Source organism: Condylura cristata, unplaced genomic scaffold (assembly GCF_000260355.1).
Source record: "Condylura cristata isolate star-nosed mole 26May11 unplaced genomic scaffold, ConCri1.0 scaffold00004, whole genome shotgun sequence".
In the NCBI taxonomy this organism is placed as follows: domain Eukaryota; kingdom Metazoa; phylum Chordata; class Mammalia; order Eulipotyphla; family Talpidae; genus Condylura; species Condylura cristata.
In genome coordinates, this window is record NW_004567105.1 from 61737458 (window position 1) to 61760522 (window position 23065).

At 39.8% G+C, this 23065-nt stretch overlaps 1 protein-coding gene across 1 annotated transcript in view; it reads left to right on the forward strand.

The window, feature by feature from the left end:
• Window positions 1-23065, forward strand: part of PRKAR2A (protein kinase, cAMP-dependent, regulatory, type II, alpha) — a 63746-nt gene that overhangs the window by 12808 nt on the left and 27873 nt on the right. The window contains exon 2 of the mRNA XM_004676194.2: window positions 18419-18454. Within this exon, the coding sequence (XP_004676251.1) occupies window positions 18419-18454 (36 nt within the window). The remainder of the gene's footprint in view (window positions 1-18418; window positions 18455-23065) is intronic.

The window sequence follows — 23065 nt, forward strand, 5'->3', positions numbered from 1 at the left end:
AGAGGTGTGGTGGGTGAAAGGATTTACCAGAGACAGAGTGGGGAGCAGAACAGGCAGATCTACTGAAATACACTGCTGAGAGGAGCAGTGGGTGCAGCGGGAGGGTCAGGAGACGTCTGCCACATCATGTGGGTCAGCTCGTTGGCCGGAAATTGAACTCGTGCTGCAGTGGCTTTGGAGAGCTTCATAATGTGGTGCTTTAACCCTTTGAGCCATCAGGGAGAGCCCCAGTGTATATACTTTAAGATTAATTTATTTATGCATACAGAACTGGAGTACAGTCACAAGTGCAAGGGAGGAGGGTGAGAGGGTTCACCAGATACAGATTGTGTTGCAGAACAGGCAAATTAACGAGGTACACTGCTAAGGGGAGCTGTGGGCCAGACAGGAGAGGTCTGCTGTGCCTTGTGGGTCACCTCCCAGGCCGGGGATTGAACTAGTGCTGAAGCAATTGTAGCTAGTTTCTTAGTTTTGAACTTGAACCTGTTGCACCACCAGAGAGGGCCCAGCACCCAATATATATATATTTTAAATTTATTTATTTATGCATACAGAACTGGGGTACAGGCCAGAGGTGCTGCAGGGGCAGTGAGAGGAGTCTCCAGAGACAGAGTGGGGAGCAGAACAGGCAGATCAAGGAAGTACACTGCTGAGGGGAGCAGTGGGTGGGTCAGGAGAGGTCTGCGGCACCATGTGGGTCACCTCCGGGGCAGGCCAGGATTCAACTCATAATTGAAGTGGCTTTAGCTTCTTAGTGCTGTGCTTTAACCCACTGCACCACCAGGGAGAGCCCACATCCACTATTTTTAAAGAAAAATAAAATTTTGATGAAAACATTTACTTCGTGCTGTAAATAGACATTTTTTTTTTTTTTACTATTTATCTTGTTTATGATGAATTTCTGAGAAAAGATAATTGAAACTTTTTTGTTTGGTGACTCCATGATTGTTAACAGGACAGATGATTTTTCTCACTACTGCCAGGCCAATGTCCAATGTCACTAATAATAGGTTGATTTCTCAACTCATAAAAGAGAAATCCCATCTAGTTCTGGATGCTCCAAAATTTTTCCTATTAATCATTAGATGTTTGTTAGAATATGTGTACCAAATTTAAAAAATGGATGTAAAAATAAACTTTTTAATAAAAAAAAAAATAATAATAAAAAAAAAATGGTATATAATCTAGTAGATTTGGGTTCCTAAAATGAGTGATCCTCACTTATCTTGGATATCCTCTTTTTGTTTGTTTGTCTTTATTTTTGTAAGTTGACTAGGGAGTTTTAATTGTTTTTGTTGCATAATAATGAATCTGTCTGGCCTTTGTCCCAGATTCTTGGCATAGAGTTTCTAAAACTCACAGAATTTCCTAAGTTATAGGAGTGTCTTTGTTACTTAAGAGTCCCTGAGACTACTACCTGAGCTTATGTTAATGTGGTGACTCAGAATTGGTTCTGGTTACCTGAAAGACCAGCCTTGTAATGAAAGGGTTGTGACTTTGAGAGTCTGACGTCTGGAGAAAACAGAGGACTGGAGATGGAATTTAATCCTATGGTTCATGATTCAGTTTATCACATTATGAAACCATAATAAAAATTCTTCAGCACCAAAATTTGATGGTACTTCCAAGTTGGTGAACGTACTGATAGGATGAGGCACCCTGATTCCATGACAGGGCGTGGAAACTTAAAAACCCTTATAGACTTTGTCATTATATGTTTCTTTGGATAGTCCTGATTTGTTTCCTTTATAATAAAACTGTAATTGCATGAATAGTGCTGTCTGGAGTTGTATGAGATGTTCTAGTGAATTAAACCTGAGGAAGTATGGGAACCTCTGAATTTGTAACCAGCTGGTCTAAAATATGAATAACCTAAGGATTCCAAAGTAGAGCTGGCAGCTGAAGTAAGGATAGTAGTATTGCTTCCATGTCCTTTACCTATGGATGGTTACTCTGGTGCTACTCTGGGTGATTAACAAAGAAACTGTTGGTGTAAGAATAGTTATATATTCCTATTACAATCTTAATTTAACCGGTGACCAGATTTCATGTGTGTGGATAAGAATATATATACCAGAAAGGGATATAGCTTGCAGTCCTTTCCAGCCTGAGTAATAGCAAATCATTCATTCAATTCATTTATTATTAGTGTCTATGTGTGTGTCAAGGTCTGTAGCAGACAAAATATGGCAGGAATTTCTTGTGCTTATTCCTTAGGAGCTTTTAGTGGGATGTAGTAAAGTCATGGGTATTTTGTGTGCTGTTACAGAGAATGGGTGCTCAGTGGTTGGACTGGAGCTGTCTTCCCTGAGTCTGGGACTTTGGGAATCGGGTAAAGACGATTTTTTTAGGCAGTGGGTACTTAGGAACAGAGACATATTAAATCTGGTAGTGTCTATGGAGGCAGGGAATTGTGAGTGACTGATTCTTTCAGAGTAAGTGACTGTGTTTAAAGATTGATGTATAAATTAGGGCAGAGCTTTCTATGAGTGGGTAAAGGAACCCCTATATCAGTATCACCCTGTCCACTGGTTCCACCAGCCTCTCCTTAAAATGTTGGTTTTTTTGTCTAATTTTTTAATGAAGGGAATGTTTTATTATTGATAATAGTACTGCTTATCATCCAATTCATGAACTCATTGGAATGATAAAGTGGCAGTCAGATCTAACTTACATGGTGTTTGCCAGTTTCCCTTAAGGAGTATTTAGCCAGGAATTTACTAAGCCATTTTTAAGCTACCAATACAATTTACTGATTAAGGGGTTGAAAAATATTTCAGAATCAGTTCTCCTGACCTAGTACAAACTGTCCCCAGCTCGTGGATAGCTCCCACTCAAACCATCCTCCTCCCAGAATATTTTCAAAATATTAAAATCTTTTTTAAAAAAGATTATTTTTAAACATTTATTTATTTATGCATACAAGAACTGGGGTATAAGACAGAGGTGCAGGGTGGTGGGGTATAAGACAGAGGCAGAGCAGGGAACAGGTCAGGTAGATCTACTGAAATACACTGCTGAGGGGAGCAGCGCACAAGACAGGAGAGGTCTGCTGTGCCGTGTGGGTCAGCTCCCTGGTCGGGGATTGAACTTTTGCTGCAGTGGCTTTGTATATATAGCTTTATAGCGCTGTGCTTTAACTCCTTGCACCACCAGGGAGGGTCCCCAGCAGAATAATCTCATTTATAGTGTTTTACATCCTGAAAACTAGTTTTAAAATTATACCTATAAAGTTTTATTACATCTAAAATAATTGAGCAATAATTCCTTAGTTGCAAATACTATTTTCTTTTAAAGATTTATTTTTACTTATTCATGCAAGAACTGGGGTATAGGCCAGAGGTGTAGGAGGTAAGAGGATTCACTTGAGACAGAGTGGGGGCAAAACAGATAGATTTACTGAAATACACTGCTGAGGGGAGCAGCAGGCAAGACAGGAGAGGCTAGAAGAAACAAGCCATGTATGTTAGCTCCCTGGCTAACTATCAAACTCAGGCCACAGTGTCAGCCAATAGATTGATAGCACTGAGACTTTAACTGTGCCACCAATGAGGCCCAATTTCAAATATTAAACCTATGTTCAAACATTTCTGCACATCTCCAAATAAAGTCTAAGTTACATTGACTAGTCTATTTCACAAATATCTTAATCTATAGGATTTCTCTCCATCTCTTTCTCTTCTCTTCTAAATCTTAATTATAGATAAGAGTCTACCTGGTAGATTTTTTCACAATCTGGAGTTTGTTGATTGTATCCCCAAGATGTTTACATCAAAGTTCCTCTGTCATATTTTCCCTGTAAATTCTTGATTAGCCCTAGAGCAGTAGTCTCTAACTGAGGTACCAGGATCAGCACCGTCATCATTACTTAAGAGACATGTTAGAAATGTAGATGTTCAAGCTTTCCCTGGTGGCTCAGTGGGTTAAAGTGCAGCACTATGAAGCTATAACCAGCCACTGCAGCATGTGTTCAATCCTCAGCCAGGGAGGTGACCCATATGGTGCAGCAGATCTATTCTATCCCACCTGCTGCTCTCCTCAGCAGTGTGTTCCCCACTCTGTCTCTTGTCAATCCTCTCACCTCTTGCACCTCTGGCCAGCTCTTGTATGTATAAGTAAATAAACCTTTAAGAAAAAAATATAGATGTTCATGTTGCTCCATGAGTCTTAACTTTGAGAATTATGCGTAGTTAGAATTTTCTTTCTTTTTAAAACATTTCAGAGGAAAAAAATTATTCAATTTTAGCTTCTTTTTGAAGCCCTATATCATCTGTGTCACAGTAGCATTCTCCAGCTTCAGCAGGTGGCAGGATAACTTGGAGAGTTGTTAAACACAGAGTGTGTCACAATTGCTCTTCAGCTCATGTTCAGTGAAGAGTAGAGTAGCATATTACACTGTGTTTAGGAATAAAAGGAAGCATTCAGACTAAGAGTAGGTGTTTCCTGCGCCTATGTGTGTGTTTGTGTTTAGGGGAATGATGCAGCAGATTCTCAAATAGCATAATTTAGTGTAATAGTGAAAGGATCTGTATCTAATATTGCAAGATTCAGATTTACAAGCCAGTATGTGGTGGTTCGTTTGTTTACTTGTCTGTGACATGTTTCTGTGTCCTAATTATAATTTTGTTTTTAGAAAATGAAAACGGCTTAATATTATGCATTTTTTATTATAAAGTTCAATTTTGGGGGGGCATCAATTCTTGAGGCAGTTTTTTTTTTCTTTTTTTACTTTACTGCTCTTGTCCAAGCTCCCATAGATATTTTGAGTGCCAACTAATATTATATCAGTTTAAAATGGTCCTGTGGCTACAGCTTGGAAAATTCTATGTGTGGGAGACTAATTAACAAGCAGTGTAATTGTGAGGGAGATCATCATGTTTGTACCCTAGGCAAGTAGTGTGGAGAACTGCTCTGGGTCAAGGCCAGAGCGGATGCTGGGAGATGCCACTGTAATTCATTGTAACCATACAAGTAAATGGTGACTAAAGCTTAGGATTAGGGTTAGTGGGAATGTTATAAAAAAGAATTTCTTGAGTTGAGTCATCACCTGAAGTTTGTTTTTCTATTTTTCAGGTTCATGAAGTACTTTTTAAAAAAGATTTATTTATTTATGCATACAGGAGCTGGGGTGTAGGCCAGGGATGTGGGGGTAGGGATCAGAGGGTTCACCAGAAACAGAGTGGGTAGTAAAGCCGGTGGATCTATTGACATACACTGCTAAGGGGAGCAGTAGGTAGGACAGGAGAGGTCTGTTGCTCCATGTGGGTCAGCTCCCTAGCGGGGCATGGAACTCATACTGCAGTGGCTGCGTAGAGCTTCATAGTGCTGAGACTTAATCCCTTTCATCACCAGGAAGGACCTGAATTAGATACTTTAAATATTCCTTTGTATTTTCAGTCCCTTGATGACTGACTCATGTTAATTCACTGAAAACTGATTTATATAGGAATCAGGTACACTTGGGTTGATATTCTTACTGTCATAGCTCCACCAATCTTACGCATTTTCATTTTGAAAAGTATAATTCTTCACTACTTTCTAAGGGTGGTGACAATTCAAGAGAATGTATGTTAGTACTTCCTGTCGTGTCTGGTGTGATAATTATAACTGGATGGGTAGTCTTTTCTGTTGATCCTAGAACTCATATCCCTTAAAACCAGGGATTCTGTGTATCTTAAATATCTAGGAAGATCTATTACCAATAAGAACTTTGATTGGAGAGCACAGAATTAGAACCAACAAAATAGCAGAAACCAGAGGGATTTAGAGTCGCTGGGAAGAGTTACTGCCTTAACTGTGGGAAAGCCTGTTGCAAAGTTTGTCTTTACCCCACAGCAGAGAATGATTCTTCACAGCCTATGGTGGTATTCCCAGCTGAGTTTCTGCCCTTGGTAGGTAGTGCTCAGTGCTGCCTTTGACTTGTCCCCTTGACTCCCACTGCTCCTTGCTTCTGACCTTGACACAGTCACGTCTTGTGCTTAGGGTCCTGGGAGGTGTTCTTTCTCTCCCAGGAGTCATGGATTACATAATGAATCCACCTTTTGCCCACTGTTATAGTACTTGTGTGTAGGCAATCACAGGGAGTAAAATGTCCTGTGGGAGAGAATGGTGGTAGGGAGTTTGGAGGAAAAAGAGCTGTGGAGGTGATTGGTCCTCTTTAGTTGAGTTTCAGGTCCAGCACATTGGCTGGAATTCCAACTGGCATTTAGCCAGCAGTTGAAGTGGGCAGAGGTCAGGAGTACAGTTCATTTTTTTCATGTTTCTTTCCCTTTCCTCCTCCCTTCCCTTCTGCCTGGGTGCTGTCCTTTCCCTCTTGTTTGTTTGCTGAACTATGTTTGTCCTTTATCAGCCAGTTTAAAGTTTTCCTTTTCTACATGGTGGAAACTCTGTAAGATAGATACTATTGTTACCCCAGTTTTACAAGTCACTAGATTGGGGCTTAGAAGTTAAATAACTTATTTAAGGTCACATAGCTAGTAAGTAAGGTGACACTGAAGAATTCCATGCTCATAACAATTCCTCTAATTGCTTTCTAGTATCTACTGGATGAATAAAAGTGTTTATAATTGTTATCTCTACACAGGGAATTCAAGGAGATGATTTTCCATCTCCTTGTCTCACTAGGACAGAATTCCTAGTGAGACAAAAAGCAGTCCCAAAATGCTCTCTAATATGTTTTCTTTTCTCTGTCTTGTTGCCATGGTCCTGATTGAAGCCGCCCTCATCCCTTGTCAGGCCTATCGCAATAGGCCCATTACTGAGCTTCCCACTGTGTGTCTTACCCTCTTGACGATGCTATTACTAGACTCTTTCTAAGAAGTATATATGATCCTGTTACTTCCCTGCTGAAGATCCGGCATGGCTCCCACATGCCTATAGCGATCCTTAGTATGTCAAAGGAATGATGTATTTTTCTGTCTCTAATTTGGAATATTCCAGGAAAGGACCTTATTTGACTTGGCTTGGGTCAGGTTTCTATTCTGGAATAAGTTATGTGCTGGGGCAGTGGGAACACTGATTTTCCCAGCTTGGATTATGTGCCATATCTTACTGCTGAGTTGAAGGTAGGAGGGGAGGATTGGGAGTAAAACCTCACAAGGACTTCAAGTTTGGGAAAGGTCACTCCTAAAAGATAGCTTCTCTTATTTAACTAAAAGAAGAAAGAGGTACCAAGTGGTGCCACAGAAGGGGGAGGACTCACTGGTGTGGCTAAACATAGTTTTGACCTTCAGCCTCCTCTGCATTCCTGCTTAGGTTCCACAGACATTTGTTCTGCTGAGCAATGGGGTACAAAGCGGGGACTGGGGTTGGAGGGGGGTGGGTAAGAGCATTCCTGCTTTGCAGGAGCTTATCTGGTGGGATGGTGGGATAGCAACCAACAGGCCACATGATGTGATGATCCCTCCATAGGAGTAAGCTGGGAGTTCTTATAGACAATAAACAGCACGTCCTGTAATAAGTTGGTTTCATTCTGTGTTGCTGCATTATAATGATGAGGGGGAAAAAATCCTGGCCTAGATTGAATGAAAGTTACATTTGAAGGGCCTGCTTTTGTTGCACATCATTTTGCTTGAAGTTGAAGTTTCCAAGAATTTATCAAGGATGTTAAGTATGGACTTTCTGTGTTGTTGTTTTCATAATTGAATAGGGTGGAATTTCTCCCAGAAAACATAAAGCATGCATTGCATTTAACCATAACTTTGCTTTTCCTGTTACCAAGTTTAGATGAGTGAAAAACTGTTTCGATTACTTCCTAAGTGGTCTTGGGGGGAGTTCTATTTGAGGGCAATTCTCAGTCTCCTCAGCTACAAAGTGGAATGGCATAATAGGGTTGTTGTGGTAATCACATTCGATGATGCATTTAAAATGCTGCCATAGTAATTGCATGCAGTGAGACTCAAAAAATTGTAACTAGCAAATGAACAGGCCACATGTGATGAAACAACTGTGAGAAAAATGTGAAAACAGTTTTTTGAGAAATAAAATTTTGAAAAAATGTAAAACAAAACTATGATAACCCTGACATTTTATAGTCATAGCTCCTTTATACATAAGAATCAAGTCCCTCTTCAGGTCATCTGTGGTGAATATACTATCCTCTGGATACTGAGGCTCAGTAAGTTGTGAAGCCGAATGTCAACCTGTCTTTTGACTTCAAATCTTACAACTCTTACATTTACTTACCTTATATTCCAAAGTCTTGGCAAATATTATGAATTATATTGTAGAGCTATAAAGGCTAGTGCTATAGTTTTTTTTTTTTTAAAGATTTATTTATTTATGCATACAGAACTGGGGTACAGGCCAGAGGTGCAGGGGCGGCGAGAGGCTTCACCAGAGACAGAGTGGGGAGCAGAACAGGCAGATCAATGAAGTACACTGCTGAGGGGAGCAGCGGGCGGGTCAGGAGAGGTCTGCCACGCCATGTGGTCTCCTCCGGGGCAGGCGGGAATCGAACTCATGCGGAAGTGGCTTTAGCTTCTCAGTGCTGTGCTTTAACCCGCTGCGCCACCAGGGAGGGCCAAGTGCTATAGTTTTTATTTAAAAACTTGGGAGATGTTCCATCCAAAGAATTCAGTAGGCTTTGGCTTTCTGTTTTCTTGACAAATACCTGTTGGAAAGGAGGCCTTCGGTGTGGCTACAGGTGGAAAGGCTCAGCTGAATGGTATATGAAGCGAAATATAGAAACTTGACCTGCCTCTCTATACCTTTGCATCAGGGCAGAGGGCAGCTGAGATAGCAGAGTCTGTTTTCAGTGGTGGCATCTCTTGGTTGCAGTGTGTGTTAACATTTATATAATTAGCATATTTGGGAATGGAAAATTACTTACCCCCTATCTAATTGAATTACTTAGGTACCTGGAGCATTAAGTCTCTTCCGGTTTCTAAGTAGCAAAGCACTTCTATATGCCAGTGTGTTCAGAAGAAAACATTTTTAAGTTTTTTAACTGATGCATGTGTATAATATTTGACTTTTTAATTTGTAATACTTTGTATAAACTCAAAATTTTAAAAAATTGGCATTATATCGTATTGTCCTTGTGCAGACTTTTCACATATCTTGCAGGTCTCCCTGTCACTTCAGAGAAGTCTGTTACATCTATTGTAATGACTGCATAGAGATTTATACTCTAGTTCTACTACTGGTTCTGTAATTTTTTTCTAGAAAATGTTTATTTCCACCTTTTGCTGTTATATATATGAAAATACTATAGTGATTATATATGTACTATAATATTGTTACAATAGGGAGGAACTGGAGCAAAGGGAATTATCACAGACTGTATTTTATAAGGATCATTATGTAGCTGGTGGAAGGCGATAAATGCTTAAAAAAAGTTAGATAGGTAGCTGGAGAAAGGAGGAAAACAAATGAATTCTAACGATGTACAGAAAGTAAAAATCTATACAGCTTAGTGACAGAATCAGTGTACACTATATATACATAGGAGTATGTGTGTAATGTGTATTTTTTTCCTAGAAATGGAGCTGTTGCTAGATCAAAGGTATTTCACATTTAAAATTTTGACAGAAACTGCCAAATTATCTTGCAAAATTTTAATATCACTGTGATAACTGTGGGGAATAGATTGATGTGGAACAAGATTGGCAGTGGGAAGACAAATTTGAAGGTGTTGCAGTCAACCAGGCAAGAAATGAGGCACTTCAGACTAGGATAACAGCGGAGATGGAGGATAGACTGATTAGAAATAAAGTGGGAGGAGAACAGATGGAATTGTTAATGAAGTAGGTGTGAGTAATGAAAGAAAAGGAAGGTGGCAACGATGATTCAAGTGGAGTAGCAACATCAATTAGAATTACCTTGTAAGATGAAACCTACTTCCCATGGCCAGACCCATGAATTTACAGATTCTTTGCAGCTCTTGACATTTTATGATTTTAGAATCCATGACAACACCCTTATTTATAGATTGAATTATTTCCATATTAATACTTTGTCTTTTTATATTATAGAAATACAATATTATTTGATGTTTGTGGAGTAGACACTGATTCTGTCACTAAGCTGTATAGATTTTTACTTTCTGTACATCGTTAGAATTCATTTGTTTTCCTCCTTTCTCCAGCTACCCATCTAACTTAAGCATTTATCGCCTTCCACCAGCTACATAATGATCCTTATAAAATACAGTCTGTGATAATTCCCTTTGCTCCAGTTCCTCCCTATTGTAACAAAAGTGCTGTGTCTACAGCTGATCTGCTCGCAGAGAACTTTCCCAAGTGGCTCTGTTTAGCTCAACTTTGTTTGGGGTGTCTTGTTCTTCCACCCTCTTTCCAGTGTTCATGCAGCTGCCTAGGACCATGGAGAAGCAGAGAGATCACAGATGGAGAACCGTGGCGCAAGAGGGCAGGTTTTCCATACTGGAGGATTTTGCTGCCACTCCTTAGTACTAGGATAGAGTTCTTTCTTTCCTCTTTTCCAGTGAATACTTCCTCTCCCATTAAACCTTAGTTGCTATTCTCTAGACTTCCTCTTCTGGTTTCGCAATCACATTCCCACTTTAATCTTTGCTCCTGCTCTCCTCCCACAACTGGAGGAGAAAGAAAATACATGGAAATAATCAGTTTATTACTTCTGAATATTGCACTGCCAGGCATGGCTTCCCAAATGGCCCATGCTCACCCATTACTTTGATCTGTGCTCTCGTGCTCTTCCCATATTGCCCATGCTAGTGCCACATGCCTTTCATTCCCTGAAATCACAAGCTTGCTCACCTCCAACGCAACTGTGCTGCTGTGCTGCTTTCACCTTACTTTCTGTAGATGTAGGACCTTCCTTCACTCTTTAATTACTCTTCTTTTTTAAAAAATAAATTCTATTAATTTATTCATTTACAGATTATTTTTTGTACACGGAAGGAATCTTTGTGCAACCCAAAACACAGCATTTCAAACCCCCAGTAACTTCTGTAGATATTTTACTCTTCTTTTTTTTTAAGATTTTATTTATTTATGCATACAGAACTGAGGCAAAGGCCAGAGGTACAGAGGTGGTGAGAGGATTCAGCAGAGACAGAGTGGGGAGCAGCACAGGCTGATCGATGAAGTACACTGCTGAGAGGAGCAGCGGGTGGGTCAGGAGAGGTCTGCTGCGCCATGTGGATCACCTCCCTGGTCAGGAATGGAACTCATGCTGAAGTGGCTTTAGCTTTAAAGTTCTGTGCTTTAATCCACTGTGCCACCAGGGAGGACCCTAATTACTCTTCTTATGTACCCAGAGAACACATTGTACTTGTCTGTATTGTAGTATATATCACACTGTTACAGTTATATGATTATTTTGGTGACTCCTCAGTTTGCTCCCAAGATCTTCATGGGTCGGAGTCATATTTGAATCACTTTTATTTCCCTGTCATATAGCAAGTGCCTGTCAGGAAAGTACTCCAACCCACAATGGTTGGTTTTTATTTAGTTCAGGATAAAGGAATTATCAGCATAAGAGAACAGTAAAGAAGAACATGACACTTTTAGAAAAAACTTTATTAATGACTGGCAAATTCTTACAATGATTAGTCCACAAAATACAATAGCTCATTGGAAAAACTTGGTGTTAGGTGAGGTAGCAGCTATTTGGTCCCTTTGGTCCCTATTAGAGACCCTGGCAGGGTCAGATAAGATTATTTTTTTTTTAAGATATATTTTTTGTGTCCCAAATATGTTTTATTTGGGACACAAACCAGAGGCACCCAAAACAGAATGGGGGGCAGAACAGGCAGATCTACCAAAATACACTGCTAAGGGCAGCAGAGGGTGAGACTGGAGGGCTGCTCTGCCACGTGGGTCACCTCCCTGGCTAGGGATCGAATTCATGCTGCAATGGGTAGCGATAGCCTGCTAGTGCTGTGCTTTAACCCCTAAGCCACCAGGGAGGCCCAGGGTCAGATAAGATTCTTTCTGTTGATAGCTCGTGGGGAGGTAGATATTAAATGTTGCACAGACAAGAAACAAGACTCAGTGGGTAGGCCGCAATATTAGTACATTTTGCATGTACCGGTGTAAACCAAGATGAACATACCTTTAGAACTTTTTACTTTAAACTTTAACGCCATGAGGCCTCCCTGCAGGGGTTTAAGACACAGCACTATCAAGCTATGGCCAGCCACTGCAGCACCTAATTTAACCAGCACATGATTCTACAGAAAGAGAGGAAAAGTGAAGGAGTAGCATTATTCTTTCTTCTAACTCTAAGAGAAAGAGTGAAATTGTGTAGGTAAATCATGGTGGATGGTATCTTGTCTTCATTCCAGTAATGAGTCCTTTGGTTAGTTAATTGAGTTTCTGGACCCCAAGTGAAGTTGCTCAGCATTTTTCTTGCTTCATTGAGTTGTTTTCTCTGACACTGTTTCTCCATCATCTGTGTTTCCAGATAGGTAGGGCATTTACACTCCCTTAAAAACTCTCTTGGCGGCCCTCCCTGGTGGCGCAGTGGGTTAAAGCACTGCACTAAGAAGCTGAAACCACTTCCGCATGAGTTCGATTCCCGCCTGCCCTGGAGGTGACCACATGGCGCAGCAGACCTCTCCTGACCCACCCGCTGCTCCCCTCAGCAGTGTACTTCGTCGATCTGCCTGTTCTGCTCCCCACTCTGTCTCTGGCGAAGCCTCTCACCGCCCCTGAGCCTCTGGCCTGTACCCCAGTTCTGTATGCACAAATAAATAAAACTTTAAAAAAAAAACTCTCTCTTGGCTTTGGGGCTTTCTTCAGGCATTTTCATCTGGCCAGATTTACACTTCCATCCTCTGACCTATGGGCCTGGCACACCTGTCATCCACTGGCCAGCCCTTCCTGGCAACCTCTTCATTTTGATTAACATCTCTTGAGTCTGCCCTAACAGCTGTTTTGTTTACTGTACTGTGCATGTCATACTGGTGCCCCAAGTATAAGGCCCGTATTAATGTCCTGCTGCTAACATGTTCCAGCGTAGCTTTAGGGTGAGTGTTTGCTGCTTGCCTTTCCACTTGACATGTCATCATATGGCCTGCTGAAATTTGCTCTGCTGTAGTTTTCCAGATTATTATGCTAGTCCCTGCCACATTCATAGAGAAAAATCTATTATCTTGTTCATCATTTGTTTGAATTTAAAATAGGATAGACTTTTGGAAGTATTTTTATTTTCTCCATAATGTTCTTAGTGTTAATCACCACATAAAATATTCCACCTGCCCACAGAACCACATTTTAATTTTCAGAGTTTGTTGGCATTTAGGAGTTTATTTCATCAATAACAATGGATTTTAGTTTCTCCAGAGGTTACATTTGTTAATATTTCAAATGCACATGCTTTCAGATCAGGTAACCTAAATTTTAAGTTTTCTATACCATATCAATATTTATATATATTAGAAAAATATTTTCTTATAGTTGTTATGCTGGTTGACTATCTTATTTGAGCCATATATAGTCTGGTGTCCTATATTCTCTGTCTCTAATAGTGGTGAAGTTGGAATAAGTTGGTCTCTTTATATATTTGGTTATTGGAAATGTCATGACACATTTTTGCTTGAAAACAGAAAAAATACATCATGACTTTTCTGAAATACTATTTCAGTATTTCAGTCCAGTACTATTAATGAATATGAATTGCTGCAACTGTCATAGAAACCAGTATGGTGATACCTCAAAAAAAATTGAACGTAGAAATTCCATGTGATCTAATGAGCCCACTTATGGCTATTTGTCCCCCCGAAATTATAGAACACTAGTTCAAAAGATATATGTGTCCCCCATCTTTATTGCATTGTTTATAATAGCCAAGAATTGGATACAACCTAAGTGCCAGTGACTAACAGAAGAAAAAGAAGGTGTGGTATGTATACACAATGGAGTACTATTCAGTTATTTTAAAAAATGAAATTCTGCCACTTGTAACAACATGAATGTGCCTAGAGTGTATCATGCTTAGTGAAATAAGCCAGACAGAAGACACTTTATGTTTCTATATGTAGAGAGACAAAAACAAACAGATAAACTAAATAAAACAGAAGTGAACTTTGGAATTATAACACCTGTTAGTGATTACAAGAGGGTAGAAGGGGTAGGGAGATTGGGTAAATCATGGCAAAGGGAACAATGGTATGGTGAAATATAAAATTGGAATCTTATCAGTGAAGTTAGTTTCTATAGACTTGGTTCTCAGTGATGCACACCTGGGGCCTGTGTTATAATGCAGTGTTTACTCAAAGGAGGAAAAAAAAAGGTCTCCGACTGCTGAAGTCACTGATTATATTTTCTCTGTTCCTTGGTGTTGCATTTTGTTCCAACTGCAGCTATTTCTTCTGACCCTATAAAAACTTATAAAATGTGGGCCCTCCCTGGTGGCGCAGCGGGTTAAAGCACAGCACTGAGAATCTGAAGCCACTTCCGCATGAGTTCGATTCCCGCCTGCCGCCTGCCCGGAGGAGACCACATGGCGAGCCAGACCTCTCCTGACCCGCCCGCTGCTTCCCTCAGCAGTGTACTTCGTAGATCTGCCTGTTCTGCTCCCCACTCTGTCTCTGGTGAAGCTTCTCACCGCCCCTGAGCCTCTGGCCTGTACCCCAGTTCTGTATGCACAAATAAATAAATCTTTAAAAAAAAAAAAAAAAAAAACTTATAAAATGTGTACTAAATTTAAACAACTCATAGTTTTATCAGGTAGAATGTATTCATCTATTTTGTTTGCTTTTTCATCTACACATTTATACTAAATGCCTTTATTCTTTTTGTTTTTAATTAAATCTCTTGCTGCAAGTGGACTTTATATACTTTTGATCTCTCCTGCAGTATCAGGGAATGCTTTAGAAATTACATCATTTTGTCTTTTTTGCATGATAATCTAAAAATGATAACTAAGTTAAAATTTTTTAATTTTAGGTCAGTGTATTATGAAGTAAGTTTAGATAATTTCAACAAATTTTAATTACTGGGATGACGCAGGGGGTTAAAGCACAGTACTATGACGCTTTCCACAGCCACTGCAGTCGAGCAGCAGACCTCTCCTATCTCCCCTGAAGCAGTGTGTTTCAGTCTATCTGCTTGTTCTCCAGTCTCTCTTTGGTGAATCCTCTCTCCCCCTGCACCTGTGGCCTATGCCCCAGTTCTTGTATGCATAAATGAATAATTCTTTAAAAAGACAAAAACAAATTGTTAATTTACCTTGAAAACTATGAATCCATTTCATTTTGAATTAGTTATATAAAAACATGGTTTGACAACAGAATAAAAGTAAACTTATATCACATTTGATTTGAGGGCCTACATTTCGGTTGATTTTTAAAATATTAGCTAGAAACTTCAGCTCTCCTGATAAGTTGGAAGAACACCAAGCTGCTCCTACAGTGCACATGCACATGTGTAAGCACACACATGTAGTGTCAATGTTTGCTTTACATGTTTTTAGAAATTTTAAATGTGTAAATTTTAAAGTAAAATTTATTGTTTTAAAGTTGTAATTTATTGGCATTAAGTACATTCACAGTGTTGTACAACCATTACCGCCATTAGTCTCAAAAATGTTTTTCGTATTACAAAATTAATACTGTACCCATTAAATAATAACTCTCCCAAAACCTCCCCCTTTATGCCCTAATAACCACTATGCTACTTTGTCTGTATGAATTTGACAACTGTAGGTACCTCTCATTAGTGGAATGATTGTATATTTGTCTTTTGTCACTAACTTCACTTAGCATAATGTTTTCAAGATTCACCCACAGAGTAGCAAGTATCAGAGTTTCTTTCCTTTTTAAGGCTGAATATGTATTTTATGTGTATACTACAGATTATTATTTATCCACTGATGGACATTTGAGTTGTATCTACCTTTTGACTATGGTGAATAGTATTGCTATGAATGTGGATGTACAGTATCAGACACCTGGCTTTTAATTCTTTTGGAGGTCCAGATCTCCAGAAGTAGAATCACTAGCTCAAATGCTAGGTCTGCTTTTTGTTTTCATATTTTCCACAGTGACTGCACCACTATTTCACATTCCCACTGGTATTGCACAAAGGCTCCAATTTCTCCACATTCTTCAAATACTTGTTATTTTGTTTTTTAAACAGTAACTGTTATAGGGGTGTGAGGTAGAATTTCATTGTGTTTTCTATATACATTATGATTAGTAATACTGTGTATCTTTCTTTTTCTTTTTTAAAGATTTATTTATTCGTACAGAACTGGGGTACAGGCCAGAGATGCGGAGGGTGAGAGGATTCACCAGAGACAGAGTGGGGCACAGAACAGGCAGATTGATAAAGTACACTGCTGAGGGGAGCAGTGGGCGGGTCAGGAGAGGTCTGCCACACCATGTGGATCTCCTCCAGGGCAGGCGGGGTTCGAACTCATGCGGCGGGGTTCGAACTCATGCTGAAGTGGCTTTAGCTTTGTGCTGTGTTTTAACCCACTGCGCCACCAGGGAGGGCCCTGTGTATCTTTCTTATTGACTGTTACCATTCATATATCTTCTTTGGAAGATATGGTCTTTGTCCATTTTGTTTATTTTCTTTTTGAGATTTTATTTATTTATGCATACAGAACTGGGGTACAGGCCTGAGGTGCGGGGCCATGAGATAATTCACCAGAGACAGAGTAGGGATCAGAACAGGCAGCATGCAAGTCAAGAGAGGTCTGCGGTGCCATGTGGATCACTTGGGGGGGGTAACATGGGGATCAAACTCGCACTGAAGTGGCCAACTTCTCAGTGCTGAGCTTCAACCTGCTGCACCACCTATTTATTTTTTTAAAGATTTATTTATGCATACAAGAACTGGGGTACAGGCCAGAGTTGTGGGGATGGGGTGAGAAGATTCACCAGAGACAGTGGGGAGCAGGACTGGGAGATCTGAAATACACTCCTGAGGGGAGAAGCAGGCTGGCCAGGAGAGGTCCCCATTGCATGTGGGTCACCTCTCTGGCTGGGTGCTGCAGTGGCTGCAGATAATTTCATTGAGCTGCACTTCAATCCATTGCACTACCAAGGAGGGCACCTTCCCATTTTAAAGTCAGGATTTGAGGGCTTTCCTGGTGGTGCAGGGGTTAGACAGTGCTGTCAAGCTGCTGCCAGCCACTGTACACCTGGCCTACACCCAAGTTCTTGAATGTATAAATAAGTAAATGTTTTTTTTTAAAGTCAGGTTTTGATTTTTGTTGAGATGTAGGAGTTCTGTGGGTTGCCTTTTCACTTGATTAATTGTATATTTCAATGCACAGAAGTTTTACATTTTGATTTGGTTCAGTTTATTGTTTTTGCCTATACTTTGGTGTCATGAGCCCAGAAAGATAATTCTATTCCTATTATGATGAATAACTGCCTCCTTCCTGGGTCTATTTTTATTTCAGATACCTCACATTAGTTGAGTTTGACTCTCTGAGCCATCTTCAACTTGTTTTTCATTTTACTTAGAAAATTTTAAAAAAGATATATTTATTTATGCATACAGTATTGGAGTACAGACCAGAGGTGCAGGGGTAGTGAGAGGCTTCACCAGAGACAGAGTGGGGAGCAGAACAGGCAGATCAAGGAAGTACACTGCTTAGGGGAGCTGCAGACAAGATAGGACTGGTCTGCTGCGCCATGTGAGTCACCTCCAGGGCCGGGGATTGAACTGACATTGAACTCACTCTTAAGCAGCTGCAACTGGCTTCGCTGTGCTGCACTTTAACTCATTGCATCACCGGGGGGGGCCCTATTTTTTCTTAATTTTTAAAAAGATTTATTTATTTATGCATATAAGAACTGAGGTATAGGCCAGAGTTGTAGCAGGTTAAGAGGATTCACCAGAGACAGAATGGGGAGCAGAACAGGCAGATCTACTGAAATACATTGCTGAGGGGAGCAGCAGGTGCAGGTGAGACAGGAAAGGTCTGCTTTGGCATGTGGGTCACCTCTTGGCCAGGGTTGAACTCTTGCTGCAATGGCAGCTGGTAGCTCAATAGTGCTGAGACTTAACCCCTTGTGCCACCAGAGAGGGCCTTTTTCTTTCTTTCTTTGTTTCTTTCTTTTAACCAGAGAGGCCATCTTCAAAGATTTTTGAATGACAAAATATATTTGATACCAGTCCATCAATAATAAATTTGATAGACTACTTACTCATTTGGCATAATGTAAATTAGAATGAACATGGATGTGAGCAGACATAAAAATGCTATCTTGAGTACTTTGACTTTAAAAAGAGTTTTTTTCAAAGAGATACATTATACCTGAATGCTTTCTTTATATGATCATGTTGAACCTACTTGGTTATGTTGACCTAATTGGTTATGGAAGAAGAGTATGAATTCACTCACTACTTGTTATTGAATTCCTTAGTTCTGTTGTCAAAGATCTATCTAAAAAGGGATGGTGTAAAAATTGGATCAGGTGACATAATCATAATCATGGCTAAATACTGTGTGTTGTTTTTTTTTTTTTTTACAGTTCCAATTCCTAGCAGATTTGATCGGCGAGTGTCAGGTATGTGTCTTTTCGTAATGTACTGCTAAAATGCTGTATCTTAAAAATAAGCTGATCTCTTAAATTTAAAGGTAAGTTATAGGCATTGTAACATATTTTAAAATAAATTGTTTTCTTCCAATTTTTCTCATGTTCTAAGACTAAATGTACTAACTTTTATGTTGTTATAGTTTGTCTCATGTCATTGATATTTTTCCATGTTCCTAATTATGACCTCTAAAAACTACCTTACATATCCTGTTTGTGGTATTGTGGATTATACAACCATTAACTTTTTGTGCTGCTTAAATTATTTCCCCAGTTGTTAGGAAAGGAGTAGCATTCTTTTGTCAGAGACTGAACACTGCCTAGGTTTTTCTGTGCATCTCTTTTTACACACAATCTGTAGAATAGACTGTAGGAAGACAGACATCCCTCATAAAACTTTTTTCCACCACCATATCTCACTTATTTGGCTTTAGTAAGATCTTTAATTTAGAAATAAAATAGTACCTCAGTTTTATTTGGGATTTCTTAGATTCTTTTTTTTTTTTAAAGATTGATTTATTCATACAGAACTGGGGTACAGGCCAGAGTTGCAGGGGCAGTGAGAGGCTTCACCAGAGACAGAGTGGGGGGCAGAACAGGCAGATCAATGAAGTACACTGCTGAGGGGAGCAGCGGGCGGGTCAGGAGAGGCCTGCCACTCCATGTGGTCACCTCCTGGGCAGGCGGGGATCGAGCTCATGCGGAAGTGGCTTTCGATTCTTAGTGCTGCGCTTTAACCCGCTGCGCCACCCGGGAGGGCCATTTCTTAGATTCTTTTAAAAAATATTTATGCATGCATGCAAGAACTGGGGTACAGGCCAGAGTTGCAGGGGGTGAGAGTATTCAACAGAGACAGAGGGGGGAGCAGAACAGGCAGATCGACAAAGTACACTGCTGAGGGGAGCTGGTCAGGAGAGAGCTGCCGCGCCATGTGGGTCACCTCCAGGCCGGGAGATTGAACTCACACTGAAGCGGATGTGGCTCACTCACAGTGCTGTGTCCTAACCCTCTGCACCACCAGGGAGGGCCCAGCCCCATGTTTTAAATGTCCCTTTCTATTATTAATCCTTTTCATGGTTCTAGTATTGTTATTCTCTTACCATTGAAAAGATGGATGGAGGACATTGAGAAATAGTGAGTGAGGGGTAAGTGGATCCAAACTCAGACGCCAGTGTCTGTTGCTTCAAAGATGGAATCTTTTCTTTGAGTCTGCCTTTTTCTTGAAAAGCAGTGAAATAAAAAATCTCTACCTTCCAAATTCTAAGGTCTAACAAAATAATTCCTTTATATTGACTGGTAAATACATCAAATTAGAGGTCATAAATTTTTTAAAGGTGACTTTTGTGGGCCCTGCCTGGTGGCATAGCCAGTTAAAGCACAGCACTAAGTAGCTAAAGTTCGATCCCTGCCCCAGAGGTCATCCACATGGCACATCAGACCTCTCCTGACCCACCTACTGCTCCCCTCAGCAATGTACTTCGTCAGTCTGCCTGTTCTGCTCCCCACTCTGTCTCTGGTGAATCCACTCACCACCCCTGTACCTCTGGACTGTACCCTAGTTCTGTATGCATAAATAAATAAATCTTAGAAAAAAAAGGTAACTGGGCCCTCCCAGCTGGCACAACGGGTTAGGACTCAGCACTACAAGCGAGCAGCAGCATTTATCCCCGCCCTGGAAGTGATCTACGTGGCGCCACCCTGGAAGTGATCCACGAGGTGCGGCAGACCTCTCCTGACCCACCTGACCCACCTACTGCTCCCCTCAGCAGTGTACTCAGTCAGTCTGCCTGTTCTGCTCTGTCTCTGTTGAATACTCTCACCCCCTGCAACTCTGGCCTGTACCCCAGCTCTCTATGAATAAATAAATAAATCTTAAAAAAAAAAAAGCTTAACTTCTTTAAAATAGTCTTAAATTAATGTTAACTTACTTTGATTTTGAAATGTTAGTCAAATTCTATTAATTAAAAAGACCTCATTCATCAAAAAAGAACCCTTTCATTTATTAAATACATGTTGAAACTTCAAGCACACTAATTAGAAATTTGTGTGTTGGCATCATGCCACATTTAGGCAGCGAGTATCATTCCAGTTGTGATATAGTCAACAGAGCAGTCTACTGATAATCTGGTGCCATATTAGTTACTCATTTCTGTGTAAATGCTTTTTACCAGCTATCTCTCTGCCTTTTACATGCTTACAATATACTTAAGAACTAATTTTGCCTTTATAGTCTTTCACAGTATGTAGTAATTTTTCACGATCTGAAGTATTAAGCATTGCTTTAAGTAACTTAGATACCTACACTGAATTATGTCCCTCTCAAATACATATATTGAGGCTTAACCTCATTGTAATTGAATTTAGAGATAGTCTTTAAAAAGAGGTAATCAGTATACAAAAATGAACAAAAATGGATTAACTTGAACATAAGACCTGAAACAATAAGCTTTTGGAAGAAAAGTAGGTGGCAAGCTTCTTGACATTGATTTTGGGATCTGACTCCAAAAGAAAAGGCAACAAAGAACATAAACAAATGCAACTATGTGGAACTAAAAAAATTATGCACAGCAAAAGAAATCAACAACAAATGAAAAGGCAGCCTTCCAAGTGGTAAAAATATTTGTAAATCATGTACCCTATAAGGAATTACGACCCAAATAAAGAATCAGCACAGCTTAACAGAAAAAAAAAAGAGTAAAAAATGAACAGAGGACCTGAATAGACATTTTTTTCAAAGACATATAGATGACTACAGATACATAAAAAAAGTTCATTTTTCATTTATTACTGATCATCAGGAAATGTAAATCATGACACAGTGAAATAGCACTTCATACCTGTTAGAATGGCTAGTATCAAAAAGGCAAGAATAAACAGGTGTTAGTGAGGATGTGGTGGTTGCCAGATGGAGGGTATGGAGGGGTAGCTAGGCATAATATGTGAAGGGAGTCAAGAGGTATACCACTTTAAAATGAGTAAGTTATGGGGATGCTATATATGTACGTGTGTGTGTATATACTTGATAATGCTGTTTGCTTATTTGAAAGTTGCTAAGAGATTAAATCTTAAACGTCTTCACAAGGAAAAAAAATCTTTGTAATTATGTATGAAGACAGATAGTAGTGATCAATTTGTAATATATACAGTATCAAATCATTATGTTGTATACCTGAAGCTAATTTATTTTGTCAGTTATACTTAATTAAAAAACAGAGGTAATTAAAATTGAATGAGGTCATAAAGGTAGAAGAACCCTAATCAGTAGTGCTGGTGTTCTAAATGAAGGGGCAGAGATACTGGGAGCATGCAGATAGAGAGGAAAGACTACATACATGAGGACACAAGAAAGCAGTTTTCTGGAAGCCAAGGAAATAGACAGGAGAAACAAAAGCTGCCAATACCTTGATCTTAAACTGCTAGTCTCCAAAACTAAGAAAATAGTTTTTTGTTACTTATTTATGCTTTATTTTATTAAACCTCATGTATTGTGTTGCTAATGATTGAAATTCTTGGATGTTGCATCAGCTGCCCTTTTGGATGTAGGTGTTCCTTCATGGAGTCAAGCCTGATCCGTGATTGCGTTTCTGTTAAGCCATCCAGTCTGTGCTGTTTTGTTATGGCAATCCAGCTAATAGATTCAGGCTGTATCAGCGCTTCATTGGCCTGGCAGGTTTCAAGTCCATGATTAGGAGCTATGCTCATTTCCTTGTAGAAATTAAAGGATTTTCACTCATAAGCACATTTTAATGACTTAATTTCTGAATGAAGGAATCACCAGAAGAAATTGTACTTGATAATACAGTGTCACTTTGTAGTTTCATATTACTGACTAGCGACATCTGCTGGAAAATTGTGAAAAAATTAATTCTCTCAAAGAGCTATGTTGCTTCATTTGCAAAAGATCTTGAGCATTTCTTGACACTCTGTATAGTTCTTGAAGGATCACATAGACTTTGGGCTCCTTCATATAACTTGCACATTAGGACAAGCTCCCTAATGTATAGACCCATAAGGGGCAACAATCAAACACTTAAGATTGGATTTTATGTAGAAAATAAGGATAGTAATTTGGGATTAAAACCAAAACAAGAAGGTTGAATGTAAAAAGAGGAAGTGGACAAAGGAGGTGAGTCCAAAGTTCAAAAGAAAAAGGAAAAAATTTTAAACCATTTTTGAAAAGAAATACATTAACAATTTTTGAAAAAGATTTATTTATTTATGCATACAGAACTGGGGTGCAGGCCAGAGGTGCAGGGGCAGTGAGAAGATTCACCAGAGAGAGTGAGGAGCAGAATAGGCAGATTGACCAAGTACACTGCTGAGGGGGAGCAGTGGGCAAGACAGGCAGGGTCTGCTGCGCCATGTGGGTCACCTCCTTGGCTGGGATCAAACTCATGCTGAAGCAGCCGTGGCTGGCTTCATAGTGCTGCGCTTTAACCTAATGCACCACCAGGAAGGGTCCCAGAAATACATTAACAATTTTTTTTTTTTTAAGATTTTATTTTATTTGTGCATACAGAACTGGGATACAGGCCAGAGATGTGGAGGGTGAGAGAATTCACCAGAGACAGAGTGGAGTGCAGA